Source organism: Diospyros lotus, chromosome 3, assembly GCF_014633365.1.
Source record: "Diospyros lotus cultivar Yz01 chromosome 3, ASM1463336v1, whole genome shotgun sequence".
Taxonomy (NCBI): domain Eukaryota; kingdom Viridiplantae; phylum Streptophyta; class Magnoliopsida; order Ericales; family Ebenaceae; genus Diospyros; species Diospyros lotus.
In genome coordinates this window covers 28342830-28367355 of record NC_068340.1, presented here as the reverse complement: position 1 = coordinate 28367355, position 24526 = coordinate 28342830, and the positions used below count along the sequence as shown (strand labels likewise).

Here is a 24526-nt window from a genome sequence, read left to right as displayed (position 1 = left end):
CCTTTATGTTGTGCGGATGAGACCCCAGGAAAGTGACAAGGCACACCATGACCCTGCCTCCACGCCAGTGACTTACCTTTTTGCCTTATTGGCACTTTCTAGCTAATGCTACCTTCCAAGACGCCATAAAGATTCGAGCCTTCGATACTTCTATTATCCTCTTTTTGCTTTACCACTGCACAACCCAAAGTATGCTTTCTTATATGTTTGATCTTTTTGCTTTACCAGTGCATGACCCAAAGTATGCTTTCTTATATATTTGATTATGCTTGTTCATTGTTCATAACAAAAGTATGATCTATAATTTGTATTATTTAAGATCCTTATATATTTAAATTTTAGCTGATGTCATTTAAAAATTATAATTTAAAATACCTGCATTTCTATTCTTAAATTTAAAATTCTTACCTTTCAAATTCATGCGTTTGAATAAATATAATAAGTAAGAATTTAAATATTCAATCATTATAATTTTTTTAATTAGAAAACATTGTAAGAAAATTATTAATATGCAAATAATATCAAAATTTTCTTACAAATTGAAATCCAATACATGGTTAAAAAAGTAAATTCAAAAAATCATTACTTAGCCTAGATCAATCTAAATTCGTTAACATCCAAGTCCAACAAGTAATTATCTATCTTAACTCTATTTTTATTTGAAACATATTTGATGAATCCAAGACAATTGAATGCTGATCTCTTAAATTAGAATACGGTCTTACGAATCCAGATCAATCGAATATATATATATATATTGGTTCTTGTACAAGATATATACATACGTACACTATATGTGCACACATATATGCATGTAAATATTCTTTATAAATTTCACGAGTTCAAATTTAAATGCTTCTTACAAAGTCTTTATAAATTTAAAATTTAATATTCCAAATAACAAATGAAAAGAGTTAAATGACTTTAACCGCACAGACGCTAATTGTTTTTCATAAATTGAATTCGGCTTTTTAATTTTACGGGTGCATAATCTTAAAGTAACTAAATTGTTTTTAATAAATTGGTTAGGCATGGGCCATGAAGACACGAGTACTCACCATACCATACAATAGAGAAGATTACCTTGTGGAAACGAGGGGAAAAGGCAAGAGTACTTGGAAATGCAAAGGACCACAGGCCACAGCCAGCGTTCATAATTACTAGTTTGAACAATGTCAGCTCCCCGTCTCTCAACTTCCATGTCATCCAAGCTTTCAAGGAGCTTCTTCTACCCCCTACATACCATATAATGTACTTGCTGCATATCATATGATTTGTGTTTCTTCTTCATTCATGATGAAAGAGAATTAGTATTGAACTTGGGTCCTCCAATCCTCCTGATCCAAAGTTCAACCCGAAATGGTTTCTTTCTGTTAATTAGAACAGGATATATTATACTATCCTGTGGCCAGTTCAAATTCTCCATAATAATAGAGAAAATCAGAAAGGATCGGTAGAAACATTAAAAACAGGAATGGGCGGGGAATTGGAATAAGAATTGAAGCTTCATGTGATATCTAGTAGGCAAACAACGAAGTTCAAGGGAGGGGGGGCTGGATGAACTTTGCATAGTAAACCTACTAGACAGTTGTGCTGCGGCTGCTCTTGCTCCTCCTCCTCCTACTAGAGTCAAAACAGATCTATTTTTAAAACCTTAACCTCCCTCCCTCCCTCCCTCCAGTCACCCACCAGCAAAGCAATTCTATTAAGAGAAAAGGAATAAATGAACTTGCAGACGATCGTGTATTAGGACAGGAGCAGCAGGAAGCATTGACCATGTAGAGCAGCAATAACTTTTTTTGGAAGGGGGGGGGGGAGCTATCACATTCTCTTAACCGTGGTCTGGTTTCCCAGCAAGTCGCTTCCAAACCCATCTCTTGATCCTGGCGGGGGGAGCCCCAATCCACCCACCCTATACCCCGCAAAAGATAAGAAGGAAAAAAGAAAAAAAATCCCAAAACATACAAAGAAAAAGACACCAAAAGTGACCTGAAGTTTGACTATATGCACAACTTTACAACATCGTCACGTGTCAGTCGTCATCTGATAAGCAAACAATGTCAACTGCTACACCTGAAGGGCCCAAGTTACCCCTGTTACCTCCTTCACTACCTGACGGTACAACACGGGATAGATCCAGCGAGGTATTAATTAAACTCATATCAGACACAGACGGTAAAATGTTTTGTTCGCGTCCACCGGGCTGATTATCACCATTGATGAGTGATCCTGACACAGGTAGAGATGAGTTCTGAAGGCTTGGCAAGCCTCCTCCCATTACTTCAGGCTGGAGGCCCCTATCATGATTCCCTGAGTGATTTGTTGCTGGAGGCGGCGGCAGCGGCGGCGGCAGCGGCGGAGATCGGGATGCAACTCGGGAAACTGAGAGAGAAGCTGTAGAAAGATTTCTTTGGGATTGCTGACTTGGCAACCATTGCTGGAGAGAAATTTCATTTATTGCAGGCGCAGATGATGATGATGCTGACGATCTAAATGGTTGAAGATGTGGAGCGGGGGCTCGTATTTCCCCAGACACTGGGAAGGATGGACAACTGGGGATAATGTGAGGCGGCCTGCAGGACATGCCTGACAATAAAGCTGATGAAGGATGGACAACCTGCACAGGTGGTGCTGCAGTCGGCTGACTTGCAGCTGGGCTAACAGAAGCCGGAACCATACCAGGGGAAGTCCTAGCCGCAGTCTGTGATGATAGCAAATTTAGCTGCACTGCTGCAACCAAATAAAAAATTAGATGTTCCATTGACGAATTATGTAGGACCAGCATAATTTCAACGGCAAGCAGAATCAATATTTAAGATGCCACACTGGCATATTAAATAAATTAAGATCATCAGATGACAGCTAAAGGTATTACTTGGCTCAACCTGTAAACATAAAAGCCAAAACAGGTTCACGAATTTTCTTATAGATAAGGCAACTGCAGATTGCGAGGATAAACACAAGGTGGCCATCTAATTTGCGAAACGTCAAGAAAATTGATATATAGCAAAAGCAGAAAACTAACTTTATCAACATAACCCGACAAATGGCCATAAGAAATGGATGATTTCTGATTGGCAAATCTAAAAATTGTGGACAATGGGCAAATAGTATTTCATCAGTACAAGCGTTTTTTTTACACTTGAAGTTTAGCTGCAGGAAACAACAATGGGAACAAAATAACAATGCTTAGAGTAACTAATGGAAGGTAAAGTTTCTGCATGGTAAGAACTTACCTATCTATCTATATATATATATATATTATCTAAAGCATAGTTACCAGGAATGTGAACACGGTACAGTAACAGCTAGGGGTAACTTAATATGCTAATTTTGTGGTACACAGAGGCAGGCCTAATTGATTCATTACTTTCTGTCATAGTACATTTTATAGTTGTATTTGGGTTTGATGCTTTGATATGGATTGTGTTGTTTTGTATTAAATTCTTTTCTATGTTTTTGTACAATTTATGGATGAAGAATTCAATGCAATAGAACATACAAGTCAGTCAGGTAGGTAAGCTTTCTTTTCTCTAATTTTCCATTTTTACTTTTAAGTTTCTTCCCTAGTTTTTAACTAGACTTATGCCCCACTAGGGATCACCATTTTTGGGGATTCAGATCATGTTCCTCACGATCCCATGATGCAAAAAGCAACACGATCAACATATCTGGATAGTAGTTCCAGAGGGTAGGAGGGAACCCAGCAACTATGATCTAAAGCAAGAGAGAAGAATAGAGTGTTTGAACCAAGTGAAATGCATGAAAAATGAAAACAAAAATGTACAAGTAAATGAGGGTGCAATCAAGGAGAGATGGAACTCGAGTATTTTTCAAAGTTATTCAAAGGTGAAAAAACAAGTGTTGTGTAAGGGACATCTTAGTAATTCTAATGAAGATAGAAATTACATGTTCTATAAACATATATGTCCAAAGAAAACTCACATAACCATGGATATGTCTTTCATGGAGAATCAACCCTATTTCACCAAAAATCACCAGGGAGAATAATGTAGAAAAAAATAATTTTTTAAAGATTTCTGAATCTCTTCCAAACATGATTGATATGATTGACACTTCACTCCATTTTGATAGACAATCTAAGGAAACTGGTGCTCAAAATAATAAACAACAAGATGAGTCTAGTTTATAGGTGCCAAGCATAATGGAGTCGGAACTAGGAGAAGAATTACTACAAACGGATCAAAGCAAATCTGAAACCTGAGCTTAAATTTTATATCAGAAAAAAATCTCAAAAAAATGCTATTGATCCGAATGTCCCGCCCGCAACTAAACAATTGACATATTCAAATGATGGTCCTTTTTCCACTCAGGATAATTCTAAACTTACTCCTTCAAATTCTCCCTCATTTGATTTCTCTAATCTTGATGTCCCTATTGCCTCTAGAAAATGAGTAAAATCTTGTACTGAACATCCTATTGCCAAATACTTGTCATACCAAAAACTGTGTAATAACCACAAGGCATTCTTTCAAATATTTCTAACTTGCATGTTCCAAGAACTATTTAAGATGCCCTAGGTGATTCGGATTGGAAGTTGGCAGTAAAGGAGGAGATGAATGCTCTTGAAAAGAATGGGACTTGGGAGATTGTGGAGCTACCGAAAGGTAAAACAATTGTAGGTTGTAAATGAGTTTTCACTGTAAAATATAAGGTAGATGGGAGTATAGAGAGGTATAGGGGAAGAGTTGTTGCCAAGGGGTTCACCCAAACTTACGATATTGACTATCAAGAGACCTTCGCTCCGGTTGCAAAGATAAACTCAATTTGAGCACTCTATCTCTAGTAGTGAATTCCAATTGACCTTTACACCAACTTGATGTAAAGAATGCCTTTCTAAATGGAGATTTGGAGGAAGAAGTGTTCACGGATCTTCCACCTGGATTTGAGAAGAACCTTGGTGCCAACTCAAGGGTATTTTCAACATGAGAGTAGGCTTCTGTAGTAGCCTCCCAAATATCTTGTGCAGTGTCATATAACAAAAAAAATCCTCCTATTTCATTTACCATAGAATTAATGAGCCAAGACATTACCATATTATTCTTAGATTTCCAACTCTTGAACTTTAGATCCTCTTCCCCTGGTTTGATCGCTGCTCTGGTTAAGTAATCGTCCTTCCCCTTTCCACATATAACCATCATAACTGATTGAGACCATTGTAGGTAATTTTACGCATTCAACTTATGTCCGGTAATAGCAAACATATTGTTGTCAATGGCTCTCAGATTGTTGGCAAGTAAGGGAATGATCTCGGATGATTGACTGCTCTTGTCGGCCATGATGTTAGGTAGCAAATCAAAGGGTTGTATGAAGAAGGGATTTGGGAAAAATTGAGTCGTGTAGCGATTAATGTCTAGGATTTGTAGACGAGAAAATAACTTTGCTCTAATACCATGCATAAATTATTTTAAGAGAAGGGAATGGAATAATTATTCATTAGAGTGCATCCTATATATACACATATAGGAGTCCTACCTTATGTACAAGTCTATGCCATCTACAAGTACAAGATAGTTATCTGAGCTATTTAAATTTACAGAACAACTATCTTCAAGATAGGAATACAACTAATCTCCTAAGAGAATTATTCGGTCCCATCTCCATTTGATTTATCTTCAACTTTTAACACTCCTAATATTTAGGACCATTATCTCGAATGCATACTTTTGATAATGCTCTAGTCCTTCTCAATTCTCTACACTAAAGGTAATACCTGGAAAAGGATTGCTCTTCGAAAAATGAGGACACCTACACATAAAGGCCTATACCGACACAGATCGGGCAAACAACATTACAGATATAAGATCTATTTCAGGCTATTGCACCTTCGTGGGAGGTAATCTTGTCACTTGGAAGAGTAAGAAACAAAATGTGATAGCTAGAAGTAGTGTTGAAGCGGAATTCCGTTTAGTAGCCCACTGGATTTGTGAGGTTATGTGGATAAAAAGATTACTAGAGGACTTGAAGGTTCCTATTTCCTTACCGGCAAAGGTTTCCTGTGACTACAAAGCTGCGATCTCCATTGCTCACAATCTAATCCTCCATGATAGAACAAAACATATAGAGGTGGAAGATTATGGAGAGTTGCAACTCACTGTCAGCTGCCAACCAGGAGGTCCTGATTAGGTAAGCACACTGACCCTTATTGATGGAATTTAGGGACCTATTCGAGGAACCAAACACCCTACCTCTTAGCCGCACCTTAGACCATGCAATTAACCTCAAACCAAATGTTGAACCAATCAATATGAGATCATACCATCATGCACCTGTCCAAAAGACTGAAATTGAAAAAATGGTGAAGAAAATGTTGAACCAATCTTTCATTAGATCCAGCTAAAGCCCCTTTGCCTCACTAGTCCTTTTGGTAAAGAAAAAAGATGGCTCTTGGCACTTTTGTGTGGATTATCACCAACTAAACGACCATCAAAGATAAATTTCTCATACCCCTTGTGGAAGACCTAACGGATGAACTACACCAAGCCAATTTTTTTTCAAAACTGGACCTAAGGTCGGGCTATCACCAAATTAGAATGAAACCCGAGGATATACATAAAATAGCCTTCCGAACCCATCATGGCCATTTTGAATTCTTGGTGATGCCATTTGGGCTCACCAATGCCTAGGCTACCTTTCAATCTTTAATGAACCAAATATTTGAACCTTACCTAAAAAAATTCATACTCGTATTCTTTGATGATATCCTCGTTTATAGCCCTACCTTAGACCAACGCATTACCCACCTAAGAACCTGTCATGTCCCTAGGAACAATAGAGTGGCAATATTATAATAATGATATAATACTTGTTGGGATTATAGTTGCATTGCACATAAGTGCAATGACTGTGAGGCTATAAATAAGCCACTACTGTAGAAGGGTAATCATGTTTGAATTGTTGAATGAATCTCTCATTTCCCTCTCTTGAATTCTCTCAATTTCCCTCTCTTCCAGTTCTCCCTAATCTCCCTCTCTTTTCTATTCTTCCCTAATTTCCTCCCATTTCTTCCAATCTAACTTCCTCAATTCCTTTCAATTACCTTTTAAACCTGTCATGAACCCTAGGTTCATGACAGAACCACCTTCGAAGTCCTTAGATGCCATCAGTTATACATCAAAAGGTCTAAGTGTGCATTCGCCCAGACTCAAGTGGAGTACTTGGGACACTTGATCTCGAGGGATGGGGCCAGTACTGACCCAAAGAAGGTAGAGGTCATGCTGAATTGGCCCAAACTCACTACCTTAAGGGCACTTAGAGGATTCCTTGGACTTACAGGGTACTACCACAAGTTTGTGAGGGGTTATGGAGTCATCAGTGAGCCCTTCACGAAATTGTTGAAGAAAGGAAATTTCCATTGGAGACAGGAGGCTGAGGTGGCTTTTGATAAGTTAAGGTGGCAATGAGCAGAGTCCCAATTCTGGGACTGCTTGACTTCAACAAACCATTTATTTTAGAAAGAAATGCTTGCGGAGTAGGGATTAGGGTTGTGCTGATGCAGAGTGGTAAACTCACAACTTTCCTAAGTCAAGCTCTAAGTCCAAGGCACCTAAACCTAAGTATCTATGAGAAGGAATTCTTGGTTGTTCTCTTGGCAGTGGAGAAGTGGAGGTACTATCTGGAGATGGGCAAGTTTGTAATTAAGACTAATCATGAGTCTCTTAAATTCTTGTTGTAGCAGAAGCTGCAAACTCAATTGCAAAAGAGAGGTATGACCAAGCTAATAGGGCTTGACTACTCTATACAATATAAGAAAGGTAAGGAGAATTTGGCTACAGATGCCCTATCAAGGTGTTACGAAGAAGGGGAGATAGCTACCACTACTATGGTGATACCTGAGTGATGCAGTGAAGTGGTGAACAACTATGAGGGGGATGAATACATAAGGGGAATTTTGGAAAAATTAGCTGTGGGAGGCAGTGAAGCTGAAGGGTATGTTCTGAAGGATAGATTGTTGAGATATAAAGGTTGGGTGGTCGTGGGTAACAATGCTGAACTGAAGAGGAACATTTTGCAATCCTTGCATGAGTCCCCTTTAGGAGGGCACTCGAGTATCCAAAATACCTATTTGAGGGTGAAACAATTATTCCATTAGCCTCAACTTAAGGGTGCAGTGAAGGAACATGTTTTGAGGTGTGACATATGTAAGAAGTGCAAGCATGAAAATGTAGCCTACTCGGGATTGTTGCAACCCCTACCGATCCCAGAATAGCCATGGCTAAGTGTGTCCATGGACTTCATAGAAGGCCTACCGAGATCAAAAAGGAAGGATTGTGTGCTGGTGGTGGTGGACCAACTAACTAAATTTGCACACTTTGTAGGGTTGGCACATCTGTACACAACCCAAGAACTGGCCAGGGTGTTCATGGATTAGGTGGTGGCTTTACATAGGGTTCCCGAGACCATTATATCAGATAGTGATAAGGTGTTTACAAGTTATTTTTGGAGAGAATTGATGAAGAATGTGAGCACCGAGAGCTTAGCCTATCAATAGCCTACCACCCTCAATCTGATGGACAGACTGAAAAGGTAAACCAAAGCTTAAAAACCTATCTACGATGTATGTGCATGAGGCAACCCAGGAGTTGGCATCGGTGGCTGGCCATGGCGCAGTGGTGGTATAATTCCAGCCACCATGATTCTACCAGGATGACTCCATTTGAAGTTGTCTATGGGAATAAACCCCCTATTCTACTAGCCACGGGAGGTCAAACCACAACCACAGCCGTGGAAGAGTACCAACAACAAAGAAATGAGGTACTACAACAGTTGAAGTAGGAGTTGGCAACCGCCCAAAATAGAATGAAGCAAAACACTGATAAGAGGAGGAGTGACCGGAAATTTGAAGTAGGGGAAAGAGTTTATTTGAGACTAAGGTATCCTCACATGAAGGCCATCACCCAGGGGTAAGTATCTAAGCTTAGCCCTAAATACTTTGGTCCATTCCCCATCACAACTCGGGTAGGCAAGGTAGCCTACCAATTGCAGCTGCCTGAAGGGACCAAGATCCACCCAGTCTTTCACGTTCCTTGTTGAAAAAGTCTATTGGGAATGAGAGAGTCAGCCATGTGCTACCAGCCCTGCCTAAGGAAAAAGAAAGTCCTAAGGAACCTAAGGCTATAATGGAGAGAAGGGTAGTCTACCATCAAGGAGCCCCCCTCATTCAAGTCATGGTCCAGTGGCAAGGAAAATCGTCCGAGAACACTTGGGAATACCTACCCATGCTGTTACAGCAGTTTCCAAGGACAACTAGCCTTTTGAGTATTTCCTGAGGACAAGAAATAGTTGATGGGAGGGGTATTGTCATGAGACAAGGGGGAAATCTGAATTTTGCGACAAAATTTCGCGTTTAGATTCAGATACTACCTATTTTGTATTGCTTAAGTATTTTATTCCCTTGCTTGTATTTCTTTTCCAACGGGATAGTTTGTTAAGTCAATTCTGCCAAGTGTCCAGGTGCTAGAATAGGACAAATTAGTTGGTTAAAGGTAGTGTGATCTGCTATGGCAACACCCCACAGAACAAGCTATATATGCTTGTTCCTTCTATAACGACATCAAAAAATTCAATCAAAAACTCAGATATTCTCCCTTCTACTTCTCTTCCTCTCTTTCTCTTTCTTTCTCTACATTTCCCTCTTTGTTCTTCTTCTCTGTTCCAACACACTTTTCCAATTCTCGCTGAATTAGGAGAGCTGCTAATTGTCACGGTATTGTCATGACATTGTGCCGTTGTGCATTCCTCCTAAACCCTCTACCACCAGGGTTAGCTATTACACGAGCAAGATCATCTTCATCATTGCTATCCTCCATCATTGGTCTTCTAGGATTAATAGGGACAAGATTAATGGCTGATCTTCCTGGGTTAACTCCTCCGACGTGATTTATTCCATTATTTTGATTCCTGTTATTATCATCTCGTAATAAAATACCCAATTGGTTGTTGATTTGCTTCAATTGTTGTTGCATATTACGAGTTATTTCTCGCTGTTCTACGATTGCTCTCGAAACTACAGGCAACCCCTGATCATCGTCGTGAGGTTGGTTGCTACGGCCTTTAAGATTGGCCATTATCTGATTGGTTGATTTTACTGCTCTGATGCCACCTGACGCAGAGTATAGCATGTGTGTAGAGAAAACAAACAAAAGAAACCCTTGAAAACAAGCTTCAATGGCCAAAACTTGGCTTTCAAAGAGGCGCAAAGTTGAACTTGTTTTGCTGGAAAGAAACCCGAATAGGCTGCTGTAATTGAATTGATAAAAAGTTGATTACAAACCCTAGTTCCTAAGCATATATATATATAGTGTTCGACTAATCAATCTAATATTTGTAAATAAAATCCAACTAGAATCCTAATAGACGTAAAACCCTAACAAACATGAAATAAAATTAACATCCTAAAGCATATGAAGTAATAAAATCCTAAACACTTATGAAGTTTCAGCCCTATGGAATTTGGCCCTTCCCCCCCCCCCGGATTGTTTCGCTACTGTTTGGGCCGTTATGGACTGCCCAATTTAGGTCAGGTCGGCCTTGGGCCAGGTCGTCAGCCTTGGGCCAGGTCTTCAAACAGGAACAGTGATCGTATCGACAACTAATTTCACGCAAATTCTTAATATCGTTTTTGTTTTCTTGCTATTTGAAGTTTTTCTTTGTTCTTTTGCTGGATTTGGATCGATAGATTTTTGAGTATCGTTTGGCTCAGTGAAAGTGCAAACAAGTAATTACATAATCATTTTCTTTTTTTGATGAATGGTTCCTTTGTTTTTCCCTTGTATTCTTTTGGGTTTTTCTGGCTCTGGATTCAAATTCAACATTCATGATGTTATAATTTTTCTAAACAAGATTGAGAAAATATAATTCTCTATTTCTTGGAATTATACAATGATTTCCCTTTTCTCTTTATAGAGGAAGAGAATAATACAAAAGGAAAATAGCAAAAAAGGAAATAGGAATATACATAAAATCTAAGATATACAAAGAATATTCTATATTCAAAAAATACTTCTATTTCTACACTCCCCCTCAAGCTGGCTTGGAGAAATCTTCCATGGCAAGCTTGCTCACAAGTTTCTCAAACTAAGTTCTATGTACTCCTTTTGTAAGAATGTCAACCACTTGATCAATTGTTGGAATGTAGGGCATACAAATTACTCCATTATCAATTTTTTCCTTAATATAGTGTTTATCCACCTCTACATGTTTTGTCCTGTCATGGAGAACTGGATTATGAGCAATAGAGATTGCAGCTTTATTATCACAATAAACTTTAGCTGGAAGGGAAGTGGAGACCCTCAAGTCTGATAGAAGCCTCTTTATCCACATAACCTCACAAATACCATGGGCAACTAAATGAAATTCAGCTTCGGCACTGCTTTTGGCCACCACATTTTGTTTCTTACTCCTCCAAGTAACAAGATTGCCTCCCACAAAAGTGCAGTACCCTGATGTAGATCTTCGGTCAGTTATATAGCCTGCCCAGTCCGCATCTATATAAGCCTCTACATGAAGATGTCCACGTTTTCTAAAAAGTAGACCTTTCCCAGGGGTTCCCTTTAGGTACTGCATAATTCTGTAGGTAGCTTCAAAATATTGTGAACCAAGTGAGTGCATAAATTGACTTACAACACTTACAACAAAGGCTATGTCTGGTCGAGTATGGGATAAATAGATAAGTTTACCTACAAGTCTGTGATATTTCTCCCTTTCTACCACATTCTTGGCCTCGGCAGGTTGAAGTTTTAAGTTGGGTTCAATGGGAGTTTCAGCAACCTTACACCCAAGCATTCCTGTTTTATTGAGTAAATCCAGAATATACTTATGTTGGTTGACAAAGATCCCCTCCTTAGATCTTGCAAATTCCATCCCAAGAAAGTACTTCAAGGACCCAAGGCCTTGATCTCGAACTCGGGAGCTAATCTCCTCTTAAGCTCTTCAATCTCTCCCTTATCATCATTAGTCATTATTATATCATCCACATAGACAATTAAGATTGCTTTCTCACCGTCGTTGGCGTGCTTGAAGAATAGTGTGTGGTCTGCTTGGCTTTGAATGTAACCATAGCTTTTTACTACCTTTCCAAATCTTTCAAACCACGCTCTCGGAGACTATTTTAGACTATACAATGATTTTTTTAACCGACATACCTTGTTTGTACTGAGGCTCTTTTCAAACCTTGGTGAAAGATCCATAAACACTTCTTCTTCTAAATCACCATTTAGGAATACATTCTTAACATCAAATTGGTGGAGTGGCCAATCAAGATTCATTGCAAGGGAGAGGAGAACTCGAATGGAATTTATTTTAGCTACTTGAGCAAATGTTTCTTGATAGTCGATGTCGTATGTTTGGGTGAAACCCTTAGCAACTAAACTTGCTTTGTATCTTTCAATGCTCCCATCTGCCTTACATTTTATAGTAAATACCCACTTACAACCTACTGTTGTCTTACCTTCTGGTTTGTTCACAATCTCCCAAGTTTTAATCTTTCTAAGAGCACTCATTTCCTCCTGGACTGCTAACTTTCAATCTAGGTTACCAAGGGCATCCTGAATTGTTCTTGGGACATGCAGGTTAGAAATATTTGAAAGAAAGGCTTTATAATGATTGGACAATTTTTGGTATGACAGGTATTTAAAAAATTGGGTGTTTGGTACAATATCTCACTCCTTTCCTAGTAGCAATAGGGACATCAAGATCAGACAAATTAAATGAAGAATAATCTGGAGGAGTGAGTTTAGAGTTACCATGAGAAGAAGAACTATCGAAAAGCCCATCACTCGAAGACGTCGATTGTTCAATTGTTAAGAGGAATATTCGAATTGATAGTATTCTTCAGGGTTTGTCTTTTAGTATAAAACTCAAGCTCTGGTTTTGGAATATTTTAAACTATTTGTGGTAATTCTCCCCCTGGTTCCAATCCCATCACGTTAGGCACTTGTGAACCAGACACACCTTGTTCCACAATATTTGGAACATTTATATCCTCGAGTTGTTCATCAGAGTAGAGGGGATGACCAATCATGGTAGGACGAGGATCATAGAGTTTTAAATAATTATCCTCCTCAACATTAGAATTCAAAAAATTATCTTATTTCTCAATATGCTCCCCCTGAAGATGATTTTTGGGAACGTAGGATTGAGTTTCGAGGAAAGACACATCCATACTAATATAAGTTTTTTTGGTAACAGGGTTAAAGCATTTGTACCCTTTTTTATTTGGTGCATAGCCCAGAAAGACACATTTTTCAGCTATGGGATCCAATTTGGAACGAAATATTTGAGGAACATAAACAAAGCAAGTGCATCCAAAAACTTTTAAGGGTAACTCAAAATATATACGACAGAGAGGGAAGAGTTGTTTTAAAGAGTGTAAGGGGATTTGAAACTGTAGAACACGAGTGGGCATACGATTGATGAGATAGGAAGTTGTTAAAATTGCATCACCCCAGAGGTATTTAGGGACATTCATGGAAAACATGATGGCCCTGGCAACCTCGAGTAGATGTCGATTTTTCCGTTCAGCAATACCATTTTGTTGGGGAGTTTCACGGCAAGTGGATTGATGTAAAATTCCTTTTTCTTTTAAAAAAACCCCCAAAGATTCATTAAAATATTCTGTGCTATTATTAGATCGAAGAATACATATTTTTGTGTTAAATTGAGCTTCAATCAGATGGAAAAAATCCTTGAAAGTTCTAGGCACATCGGATTTCTTTGCAAGTAAGTAAACCCAACAAACTCGAGTATGATCATCAATAAAAGTAACGAACTACTTTTTGCCAGACAAAGTGGAGACTTTGGATAAATGACAACTCTCGCATTGAAACATAGAAGTATCCACTCCTTTAAACAACGTAGGAAATAAATGTTTCAAGTAAGGAAAACTAGGATGGCCTAGCCTAAGATGCCATTGCATTATTTGATTAGAAACAGAAGTAGAACTAATACCACTCAGCCCGTGAGCTTTTTTATTACGCAAGACATTCCCATCCAAATAGTAGAGCCCGTTTATTTCTCTAGCACTGCCAATCGTCTTTCCCGAGTTCTAGGCCTGCAATAGGTGAAAGATTACTGTCGGCTATTCTTATTTTTTCACTACCAGAACAAGGAATATACAAGTTGAACAGATGCGATAAACCATTCATATGATCATATGCTCCTGAATCAATGATCCATGGAACATATTGAAAAAAGCTAGATAGGGCAAAAGAGTTTCTACCTGAATAGGCCAAAGAACAATTGGGTGTACCCAGGGACAGATTAGGCTTTAGCAGTCGCAGAAATTGATCAAGTTGCTCTTTGTTGAATGGTCCTGCATCAGCTTCATGAGCAGTAGGTTGAGATCGCTTCGATCTAGACTTTCAATTGGCTGGCTTGCCATGAAGCACCCAACAGGTCTCCCGAGTATGGTGTGGTTTATTACAATGATCACACCAAACATGAGGTTTTTCTTCCGCCTTTCGTTGACTCGCAATATGCCGTCCACCAGCATTAGCATCAACAGTCATGAGCGCCATATTTTCAGATAGCCCACTTTCTCCACTCTTTTTCTTGCCCAACATAACCAAGTCTTCGGCTTTCTTCACGCCGAACTTCAGAGAAGGCTTCACTAAGAGACGAGAGTGGATTTCTACCAACGATCCTCCCTCGGACTTCATCATACTCAACATTGAGTTCAGCGAGAAACTTAAATACTTGGTTAGCATCGACCATTTTCTGATAATATTTGCAGTCTTCTATATTTTTCCACTCATGTATTGAAGAGATCCAAGTCCTGCCAAATGCGCTTTAAAGAATTAAAATATATGGTGACAGTATCACTACCTTGTCGAATCTCACCAAGTTTAAAGTTGAGCTTGTAGATTTGGGATTGATTCCCCAAATTGGACTACATGGTAGTGACTTCATCCCATAGTTCTTTTGCTGTAGAGAAGCACATATAGTTCGAACTTATCTCTTCCTCCATGGAGTTAACAAGCCACGTCATCACCATTGAATTCTCGGCATCCTAAATGTCATACAGCGGGTCTTTGGCTAATGTGGCGCCAGTCAAATAGCCAATCTTTCCTCAACCTCGAATGTACATACGAACAGATTGCGACCAACGCAGGAAGTTGGTACCATTGAGACAAATGGTCGTAATCTATATCGGATGTGAGTCGGAGGAGTTTCGGGGAATGCAAAACTGGTCTTGAGAAGACTGCGATTGGTGGGTCGAAGTGACTAAAGATGCAGAGTCAGTCATGATGGTTGAATAAACAGATCAGGGCAGCAGAAGCAAGGACCCACTAGCAGCTAGATCTGGATCTAAATCTGTACAAATCTGGACACCCTAGCAGAGACCCATGGATCTGGATACTTGGATCTGGGTACCCAGTTGCCCAATCTGAACAATAAAGGTCCAGCATGAACAACAGCACAAACGGCACGAACGAAGCAACAAGAACGAAGGATAGGGGCGGCTCTGGTGTGCGATGCAGAGTCGTCCTTCGCGACAGCAACAGGTGCTAACGTCCGATGCGTGATGGAGAAGCAGCACAAACGACGGATAGGGGCGGCTCTAGAGTGTGATGCAACGCCAACCTTCGCAACCAAGGACAGCGACAGGTGCAACTGATGAAAGCCGACCTTCGCGAGAGGCTAGGAGATTGCGACCGTTCTAGAGGTGGGAACCCACTGGAGAACAATGACGACTGAAGATGCAGCAGCGGTCGGGATGGCCGGATCTCAGAGGCGGTGGCTGATGTAAGGGTGGCGGCAGCCGGAGGATGGCCAGTGAAGGACGGCGGCGCTTTTAGGGTATAACAGAGGAATGGAGGAAATTAGGGTTTCTTGGAATTATACAATGATTACCCTTTTCTCTTTATAGAGGAAGAGAATAATACAAAAGGAAAATAACAAAAAAGGAAATAAGAATATACATAGAATATACATAGAATCTAAGATATACAAAGAATATTCTATATTAAAAAAATACTTCTATTTCTACAATTTTTATTCTGTTTCTTCTTGTTAGCTTTGACATCTTCCCTTTTTCCTTTTCAACTGTCTTTGGGATTGAATGGGAGTTGCATTCATAATAACCTATAGAACCAAAAAGGTTTTCCTTGGATTTTAGGACTATCTCTCCTGCTCTTTGGATTTTAGTTGTAATGCACATGCAGTGTGCAAAATGGCAGGAATAGTTATCCCCATGAAAAACATACATCATATTCATTGATTGCACAAGGTACGCAATTTGGTCATTTCAGCCAAAATGGTTAAATCAGTGTTCTTACATTTTGGTTCAGTTTGGTTTTTCCAATAGCATAATTCAGTTTAATCACCAATTTCCACCAAAACTGACCAAATTAACTGAATGCTCAACCCTAGACTTTGAATTTAAAATTAATAAATCAATATACTAACTTTCTTTAAGATCATCAATCTCTTCCCCCCCACTATCAAGACAAAAGTGAAATGCAAATAAAAATGTCACAGAATTTTTTTCTAAAGTAATTTTTCTTCAAAATTTAAATAAATTAAATATTTTGCTTCTTAACAGTTTTAATTAAAGGTTAATGAAAAATGTATACTTACCAAAATGAGGAGAACAGGAGGTGAGGTGGGGGGCTGGGCTAAAGGGGACATGTGCACCTCTTGGCTCCATTTCAGCATGGTGCTCATGCTCTGATGTTACATGGTACGCAACATTAAACTTCTAAGAAACAACATTACATAGTTGTGTAACACTGGGGCAGAAAAAGGTGCAAGAAGACATACATGGGTAGGAAGAAAGACTGATCCACTTAACCAACCCCATTCAGACACAGATTAAGATTAATACGGTTCAAGTTGCTCATTTACAGAAATAACTAAATATCAATTGTGAGATATGGGAACTGAGCCTCATGTCAAAGAAAGAGAGCAACTTCAGCTTATCAACTCCTCATTTCCAGAATAAAAAAGGCAAGTAGAGATAATCAGAATAACTAAACAATGTATATCATAAGAACGAAAACAATCACAAGCTTTAATGCCACCAGGTGGTAAATAAGGTATATCAACAAAAAAAAAAAAAAAAGTACCTTGTAATCCTGAGGGCCCAGAAGATCTGACATCCAGGCACTTTGACCGAAAAGCCTCAGCTAAGCTTTTATGCTTGAAAACTTTGTTTTGATTCGTATCAAATTCCTTCTTTTTCTGCAAGAATTCTGTTTCAGCATCCTGTAGTTTAGCATCATACTTCCTACGAATTCCAGCAATAATTTCCTCTATCTCCCTCTCGCAATCAGATTTCAGCCGCAGCTTCTGCTCAGAGATAAACATGACTCGGGGTTCAAATCTAAGCAAAATCCCTTGAAATAATTGACCGAGATTAAACAATCTGCAGACTAACCGTTTCTTCATGGACAATGGTTGCTTGTTCTATTTCCATACGTAGCCTTTCCAATTCGTTTTGAAGTGGATCAGTGAGTGAAAGCTGAGGCGGCATTCTAGAAGTCATTTGGCGAGCAGTATGTAGTGGCAGATGTGCTCCGAATCCTCCAAGAGCAGTCTCATCTAGTGGATGCAATCCCAACCACAACTGTGCAGCAGGACCAACTTGATTTGGTAGCCCTGTCATGTTTTCAATCGGTTGTGATGAAGGCTCAACATTTTGGAAAGAGTTACACCCTTCGCTATTTGGTGGATGGCCAATTCCATCAGCTAACTGCAGATCAGAGTATGACTGGCCATGAACTACATCTATAACTTCAGTTGGAGTAGGTGGCGCTGAAGTTGCTCCAGATTGCAAAACTGCTTGACCCAAAGGTTCTGTTGGACCCAACTGATGTGGAGCCTCAACACTTTGGGACACATTGTGCCCTAGATTAGGATGAAGTCCAATTCCAGAAGCTGCATCTGAATCAGGTTGATTGTGATCAATGGCTGAACCAGTAGATGGCAACAGCTCCAGTTGCTCGGAATGCTCAATGATCCCTGATCCAGTGCTAATTTGCTCGATTGATCCAACATGATTGGGATGCAACAGCGGAGCTTCAACTTGCTGCAGAACATTTCGACTTCCATCAGCTGGTGCATCTCCTTCATGTACCCCAGTGGGTAATGATGATTGAAAACATTCTTCCTGGAGTAAGAAAACATAAAATATTATTGCAAACATGGAAATTATAAAATTTTTCACAGTATTCATTAGCTGACGTCTTGGAGAAAATAAAGTTATTGTCACAAAATAAAATTAGACAAAGTAAGCAAATGAGGATCCACAGCATAGGAGTTTTCTTTTGATTCTTCAAAATAGTCTGGACTCAACAACAGCAAACTGTAGATAAGACCAATGATGTCAAAAGAGTACACTGTTGGAGAAATACGTTGAGATAGAGTTCAGGAGAAGCAAAATACTATACTAACCAACATTTTGTATAGAACCACCAAAAGACCATAAAATTTGCATAAAAAATACTGAAAACAAAAGAATTATATACCAAATTCTGTGGCATTGTGTCATCTTGAGCTGGAGCAACAACAGGCTGCACCAAAGGTGATTTTGTCAAAGATGGCTCAATTGAGACTGAATGACCACTGGAGTTCCCAGATGGAACATTTTGGTTTGCTAAAGGATCCTTAACAGACATATCTAAACCATCCCCTTCATTATCCCTTCCATTGGCTCCATCATCACAATTAAAAATTTCTAAACCAGCAGCACCATCCATCGATTCATCCTGTGCACTTTCAAACGCTTCTTGTGTGCTTGAAAGATTTCTAGCAGGGATCTGTTCCGCAGAATGTGACTGGTTCATAAAACCATTGTTTTTGGGAGCATCAGCAGAACTTCTCAAGTTAGAGAGCTGCTCAAATCCAACACGTGACATAGCGTGCGCTGGTATGGAATTTACTGGCTCAGATTCCAGATTTTGACACAATGGAGTGGTTGGATTTTCAGCAGTCACATTACAAGCCACAGTTTCAGTGCCAGATGTTCTAGGCATGTCAGATGGTGCCACCTCTCTAGCTTGCTGCTCTCTGTTGCCCCCAGTATCAGATATGTACAAAGGCTGCTCAATTAATAACCCAGCTTGTACTCGGCACTGGACTTCTTCAAACCAATTATCTACCTCTTTACTTTCAGCTAACTGCTTCACCCTAAGTTCTTCACGGTAAGTATTGTGTTCTTCCAGTTTTTTGGCTAATTCATCTTTTAATCTCTTGAGCTTATCTAATCTCACTGGATTGTTATTGTGTATAGAGCGAACAAGAGCTGACTCTAACCTATATTCTTCCTCAAGTTGTTCTTTCCTCCTGTCCAACTCTCGACTTTCCTCCTGGTGCTTCCGTGAGAGCTTTTTCTTAATTCTTCTGACACTTTCTGATAATTTAGCCTCCTCTACTTTGTGTCTCAGTAACTGATCTTGCTCTGAAATGAGCCAATTCTCAACAAAACCTTGATTATCTGATCTCTCTTCAACCTCAACTTTTACTCGATTGAATGCTAAAGATTGTGACCCTCTTGCTTCTGGCGGCTGTTTCACCATATCCTCAGCTGCTAATACGGAATCCTTAAAAGACTCTGATGCCTTAAGATTCTCCACCTGTAAAAACAATTTCTTCAGGGTCCGCAACTTTAAATGAACACCATTGGCCTCATCCTCTGTGCAATTAAAATTCAAATGTTTCTTTGCCAATGCGAGTGATTCCTTCTTATCAATTTTGATTTTCAGCAATGAAGCCGCAATCCAACACTGAAATTTAACAATTTAACAGTTAGAAAGCAAGTCATAAACATTAATTTAAATGCAGGCAAGAGAACACTTCCTCTTGAGGATTATGCAGAGTTCTACCAGTAAGAGGGTAAAAAAAAAAGGAATTTCTAGCAAAGGTTGATTTACAAAAATTCTCCTTTCAATCACATTATTTTATATCCTCGAAAAATGTCCTTGACAATAAATATTTTCCGAAAGTTGTCAATATATTAATTACCATAAGTACACTCTTGGAACTTCCACTTCAAATCTTTCAGAGCTTGTTCTCACAGGGAGACACTGCTTTCAGTGTTTAGTCTTCTTTTTATGTTATTTTGTTTATGTGTCACTTTTATGTCTTCCAAAACCCCCTAATCATCCTCCTCAACTTTGCCACTCCATCCGATCTTGTATTGAATAATCAAAACAACAGTTACAGTAACAGCAACAATACATTAATGATAATACCCAGTAATACGAATACAGTATCTCTAAAAACTACAGCTACTGACTCAAATCTGCAGTGCCAAGTGTCACGACCCTAAAGGGCGGGCCAAGGCATGAATGTAATTAGTAGTTAGGGGGCAAGGCTGTAGTTAGCCTGGTATTGTAATAAGCTATAGCTGTACTAAACGGTTGCAGCTCTAACAACTTGTACCCTTGCGGTTACAACCATAAGGCTGCCTATAAAAAAAGATAAGAGGTGTCGAGGATGGGATTTATGCAATTGAATAGAATATAAATCTTTCCCTCCAAAATTCTCTGTTTTTTTTCCTCTCAATTCTCCCTCCTTTCAAATTCTCTCTCTCTCTCTCCAATTTGAATTCTACGGCTACTTAATTTTCCCAAACTGCATAAGTCTCAGATCCAAGACTTATCACCAAGGAAACGTCAAGACGGAAACCCATTATCCTTCACAAGCCCACATGGCATAAAATCTAGACACAGTAAGCGTTTGCAAAGAATCTTGCCTATCTCTGTCAGTGAACAGTGAAATATCCATAATGAAACAAGATATTACACCAGCTAGAAATTTACCCCACTAAGAAAAGAGCATTAATTTAAAGTAGTCCAGTTTAATTTAGAACTTGATAAGGAACTTAAAATATGGAGCTGATTCCTAATTCCCCAGAACTTAGAGCACAAATTCTAAAAGCATGCAACATGGCAGTAGGAAACCAAATCTAGATCCAACCTTCCAATCAAAGCTAAACATTTCCAGTACCTTCTAAAACCTCATTGCAAAAATCTTCCCCAACTTCCCCATTTATAAAAAGAAATCTAGGTCAAACAATTCTAGGTCTAAAATTACCTCCTCTGAGCATTTGACTGCACAACAAATTCAATTTGCTCATTGTCCTTGCTAATTCTATATGAAAATGAGGCAACTTCCTCTTTTCAAATACAACTTTTCATTCATCTCTACATAAACCATGTGGACCCATATACACCACAAGAAAACTAACCATTTACCCATCAAAACAAGCCGTCTTTAATGTGAAATGACAATTCCTTGTTGCTTGATAAGACCTTCCCATCAAAACAAGCTGATAAAAGATGGAACAATAAATAAATAGAACAAAGCTCATTGTTCGAGTTATGGAACCAATCTCTTTGTGTGGAAAAATTGTGTATAGCTAGCCATTTTAGGAAGGATTCTATATTAGTTATTTTAGGAAGGATTTTTTATGATCAATTAGGCTGATTTAGTTGGTTTCCTATTCTATTAGGAGATTCCACAAATTATGGGATCTGATATAGCTTTCTTTTATTGTTAGAAATTTATGTATATATAGGTAATCTCTGTGTATCATTTGAAGACAGAAAAAATACAACTATTCCTTTAATTTCTTACATGGTATCAAAGCAGGTTTCCTAGGATTTCTTGGCCTTCATCACCTAGGGTTTTCACCATTACCTCTAGTGTGATTTCTTTCTGCCCTGGCCTTCATCGCTAGTTCATAAACTACCCAGATCGAGAAGTCCGCCACCATCTCTACCCAAATTGAGAGATCCGCCTTCACCGTCGCGGTCAATGCCTGTGCTGCCATCCTCGTCATCATTGTCTGTCGCTTCCGATGGCTACCTTCCAGATTGCGGCCGCCTCTGCTCATCGGATCTAGCCAGATCCGACCGTCGTCCTCTTCCCATCAAGTTTGCCATTGTCGAATCTAGGGCATTCAGATTGTGGAGGTGCTGCTATTGCGGCCAACGATCATTCTTGACATTGCCACTAACTCTAGTTTCTTTGTGAAACAACCTTAGTCGCATTGGAGACTAGTTGAGGAAGATGTTAGAAGTTGAGGAAACTATACTTGGGACAGTAACTGTTACAACCCAATTGGAAAAGGAAGTCCGATCTCAACAACTTGGAGAATTGCAAAGTATTCACGCCGCCTACAGGTTAGATGGAAAGAACTATCTTAAGTGGTCTCAACTCATCTGGACTGTGCTGAAAGGAAAGGGAAAAATTGCTCATCTTACGAGTACAGGCCCTAAACCCACAGATCCCAAGTTTGAAGCATGGGATGAAGAGGACTCCATGATCATGGCATGGTCATGGAATTCTATGATACCTGAAATCAGTGATACATGTATGTTCTTGGCCATTGCCAAGGATATATGGAATGCAATGTAGCAAACCTACTCCAAGGCTAGGGATGCAACTCAAGTATATGAAGTCAAGGTGAAAACTATGGCTGCAAAACAAGGAAACAAAATAGTCACAGAATATGCAAATCAACTGAAAGCCTGGTGGCAAGAATTGGACCACTACCGAGTGATAAAAACCGAGTGTTCTCAAGATGTAGTGGTCCTAAGAACTTCATTGAACAAGATAGGGTTTATGATTTTCTGGTTGGACTTAATCCAAAATTTAACTAGGTAAGGATACAAATCCTTCGAAAGCCGGAGGTCCCATGTTTTAATGAGGTTGTAGCTCTAGTCCGAGGCGAAGAAAGTAGAAGAGGGGTCATGCTTGAACCACAAGCCACCGACTGTTCAGCTATGGTGGCTAGTAGTAAAGGATCAGCCATAAACACGGAGAAAGGAATAGCCTTTGAAGGAAGAAAAAATGATCAATTGAAAGTCCAAAACCGTGATGGATTGTAGTGCACTTACTGCAAGAAGCCTCGGCATACATGTGAAAGGTGCTGGAAACTTCATGATAACCCTTCAAGTCGTGAATGTGGACTAAAAGGAGGGGATCAGCCTCGGAACAATGGACAAGCTCACATGGCTGTAGTACCACAAGGTGAATCAGCATCACAGGAGCCGAGTAGTCTCAACCAAGAAGAGATTGAGAGGGTGAGATCTCTTATAAGAAATCCTAAAAAGCCTTTAGGTACTTGCTCCAGGTGAGTTTCCATTTTCCTCTGGATTAAATGCCTCAAAGTGTAGTCTTTACCAACTCCTCGGTTATGGGCTTAGGAGCTATTGACCATATAACCCATTCATCCTAGTGTTTCTCCACCTATACTCCTTGTCCAAGCAGTCAGAAAATAGCCACAACCAATGGATCCTTAGCCACTATAGTCGGAGTAGGGGATGTCAAAATAAGCCCATGAGTAACCTTGAGAAACGTCCTACATGTTCCTAAATTGTCCACTAATCTTGTCTCTATACAAAAACTCACTCAAGATTTATGTTGTAATGTTATTTTTCACAACAGTTGTGTATTTTAGGATAAGGATTTGGGGAGGATGATTGGACGTGCTAGGGAACGTAATGGCCTCTACTATCTTGAGACACCTAGTCAATTGAACATGACCAAGGGCAGATTATCCCATTCCTTCATATCAGAGTGTGTTCCCTCTAATAGAGAAAGAATTCAACTTCTCCATTCTCGCCTAGGACATCCATCATTTAGGATTATTGCTCTTATGTTTCCTTCCTTGTTTTCCAATTTAGCTGCTGAAAATTTTCGTTGTGAGGTGTGTTAACTTGCCAAACACATACGTGTTCCTTTTCCAATTAGAAATAAAAGAAGTCATATTCCTTTCTAACTTATTCATAGTGATATTTGGGGTCCATCTACTGTTTCTAATGTGTCTGGGGCACGATGGTTTGTTTCTTTCATTGATGATTGTACTCGGGTCACCTGGATTTTTCTGTTCAAACATAAGTTTGATGTTAGTACAGTTCTTCCAAATTTTTGTTCCATGATTCAAACTCAATTTGGGGTTACTATTTACTATCAAAAGGTTCTGGTCAGATAATGCTAGGGATAATTTCACCCACATTCTTACTCTCTATTTTCATAAAGAAGGAATCATTCACGAATCATCTTGTGCAAATATCCCACAACAAAATAGGGTTGCAGAGAGGAAGAATGGTCTCCTTGAAAAAACCTGAGCTCTATTGTTTCAGACAAATATGCCTAAGGTTTTTTAGGGGGAAGCAGTTCTTGCAGCCACTCATCTCATCAATAGGTTGCCTTCTCGGGTCTTGGGTTTCAAAAGTCCTATGGATGTCCTTTCCACATTTTATCCAACCCTCACCACTACCAATAACCTTGGTCCTCGCGTTTTTTGGTGTGTGTCCTTTATCCATGTGCATGATCCAAACGGGGGGAAATTAGATCCTAGGGCTCTCAAATGTGTCTTTATGGGGCTATTTTTCGACTTAGAAAGGGTATAAGTGTTATCACCCTCCATCCAAACGGTTCTATGTCTCGATGGATGTCACATTCAATGAACATGCATTGCATTTCTCCCATCCTTCTCTTCCGGGGGAGAATTCAATTAGGGAAGATAAGGAAAGTTTTTTGCTCGATCAGATTC

The 24526-nt window shown here is 39.4% G+C and overlaps 1 protein-coding gene across 6 annotated transcripts in view; it reads right to left on the bottom strand.

Moving 5' to 3' along the window:
* Window positions 1-1091: 1091 nt before the first annotated feature.
* The window catches only part of LOC127797958 (helicase protein MOM1), a 121600-nt gene continuing 98165 nt past the window's right edge, over window positions 1092-24526 (bottom strand). For 5 of the 6 annotated variants that reach the window (XM_052331196.1, XM_052331201.1, XM_052331202.1 and 2 more), the window contains 4 exons: window positions 18489-19745; window positions 17399-18130; window positions 17088-17310; window positions 1092-2730 (listed from right to left, as the gene is read on the bottom strand). In XM_052331196.1, the coding sequence (XP_052187156.1) occupies window positions 2033-2730; window positions 17088-17310; window positions 17399-18130; window positions 18489-19745 (2910 nt within the window). In that variant the 3' untranslated portion in view covers window positions 1092-2032. The remainder of the gene's footprint in view (window positions 2731-17087; window positions 17311-17398; window positions 18131-18488; window positions 19746-24526) is intronic. The other variant, XM_052331197.1, reaches the window with a different exon arrangement.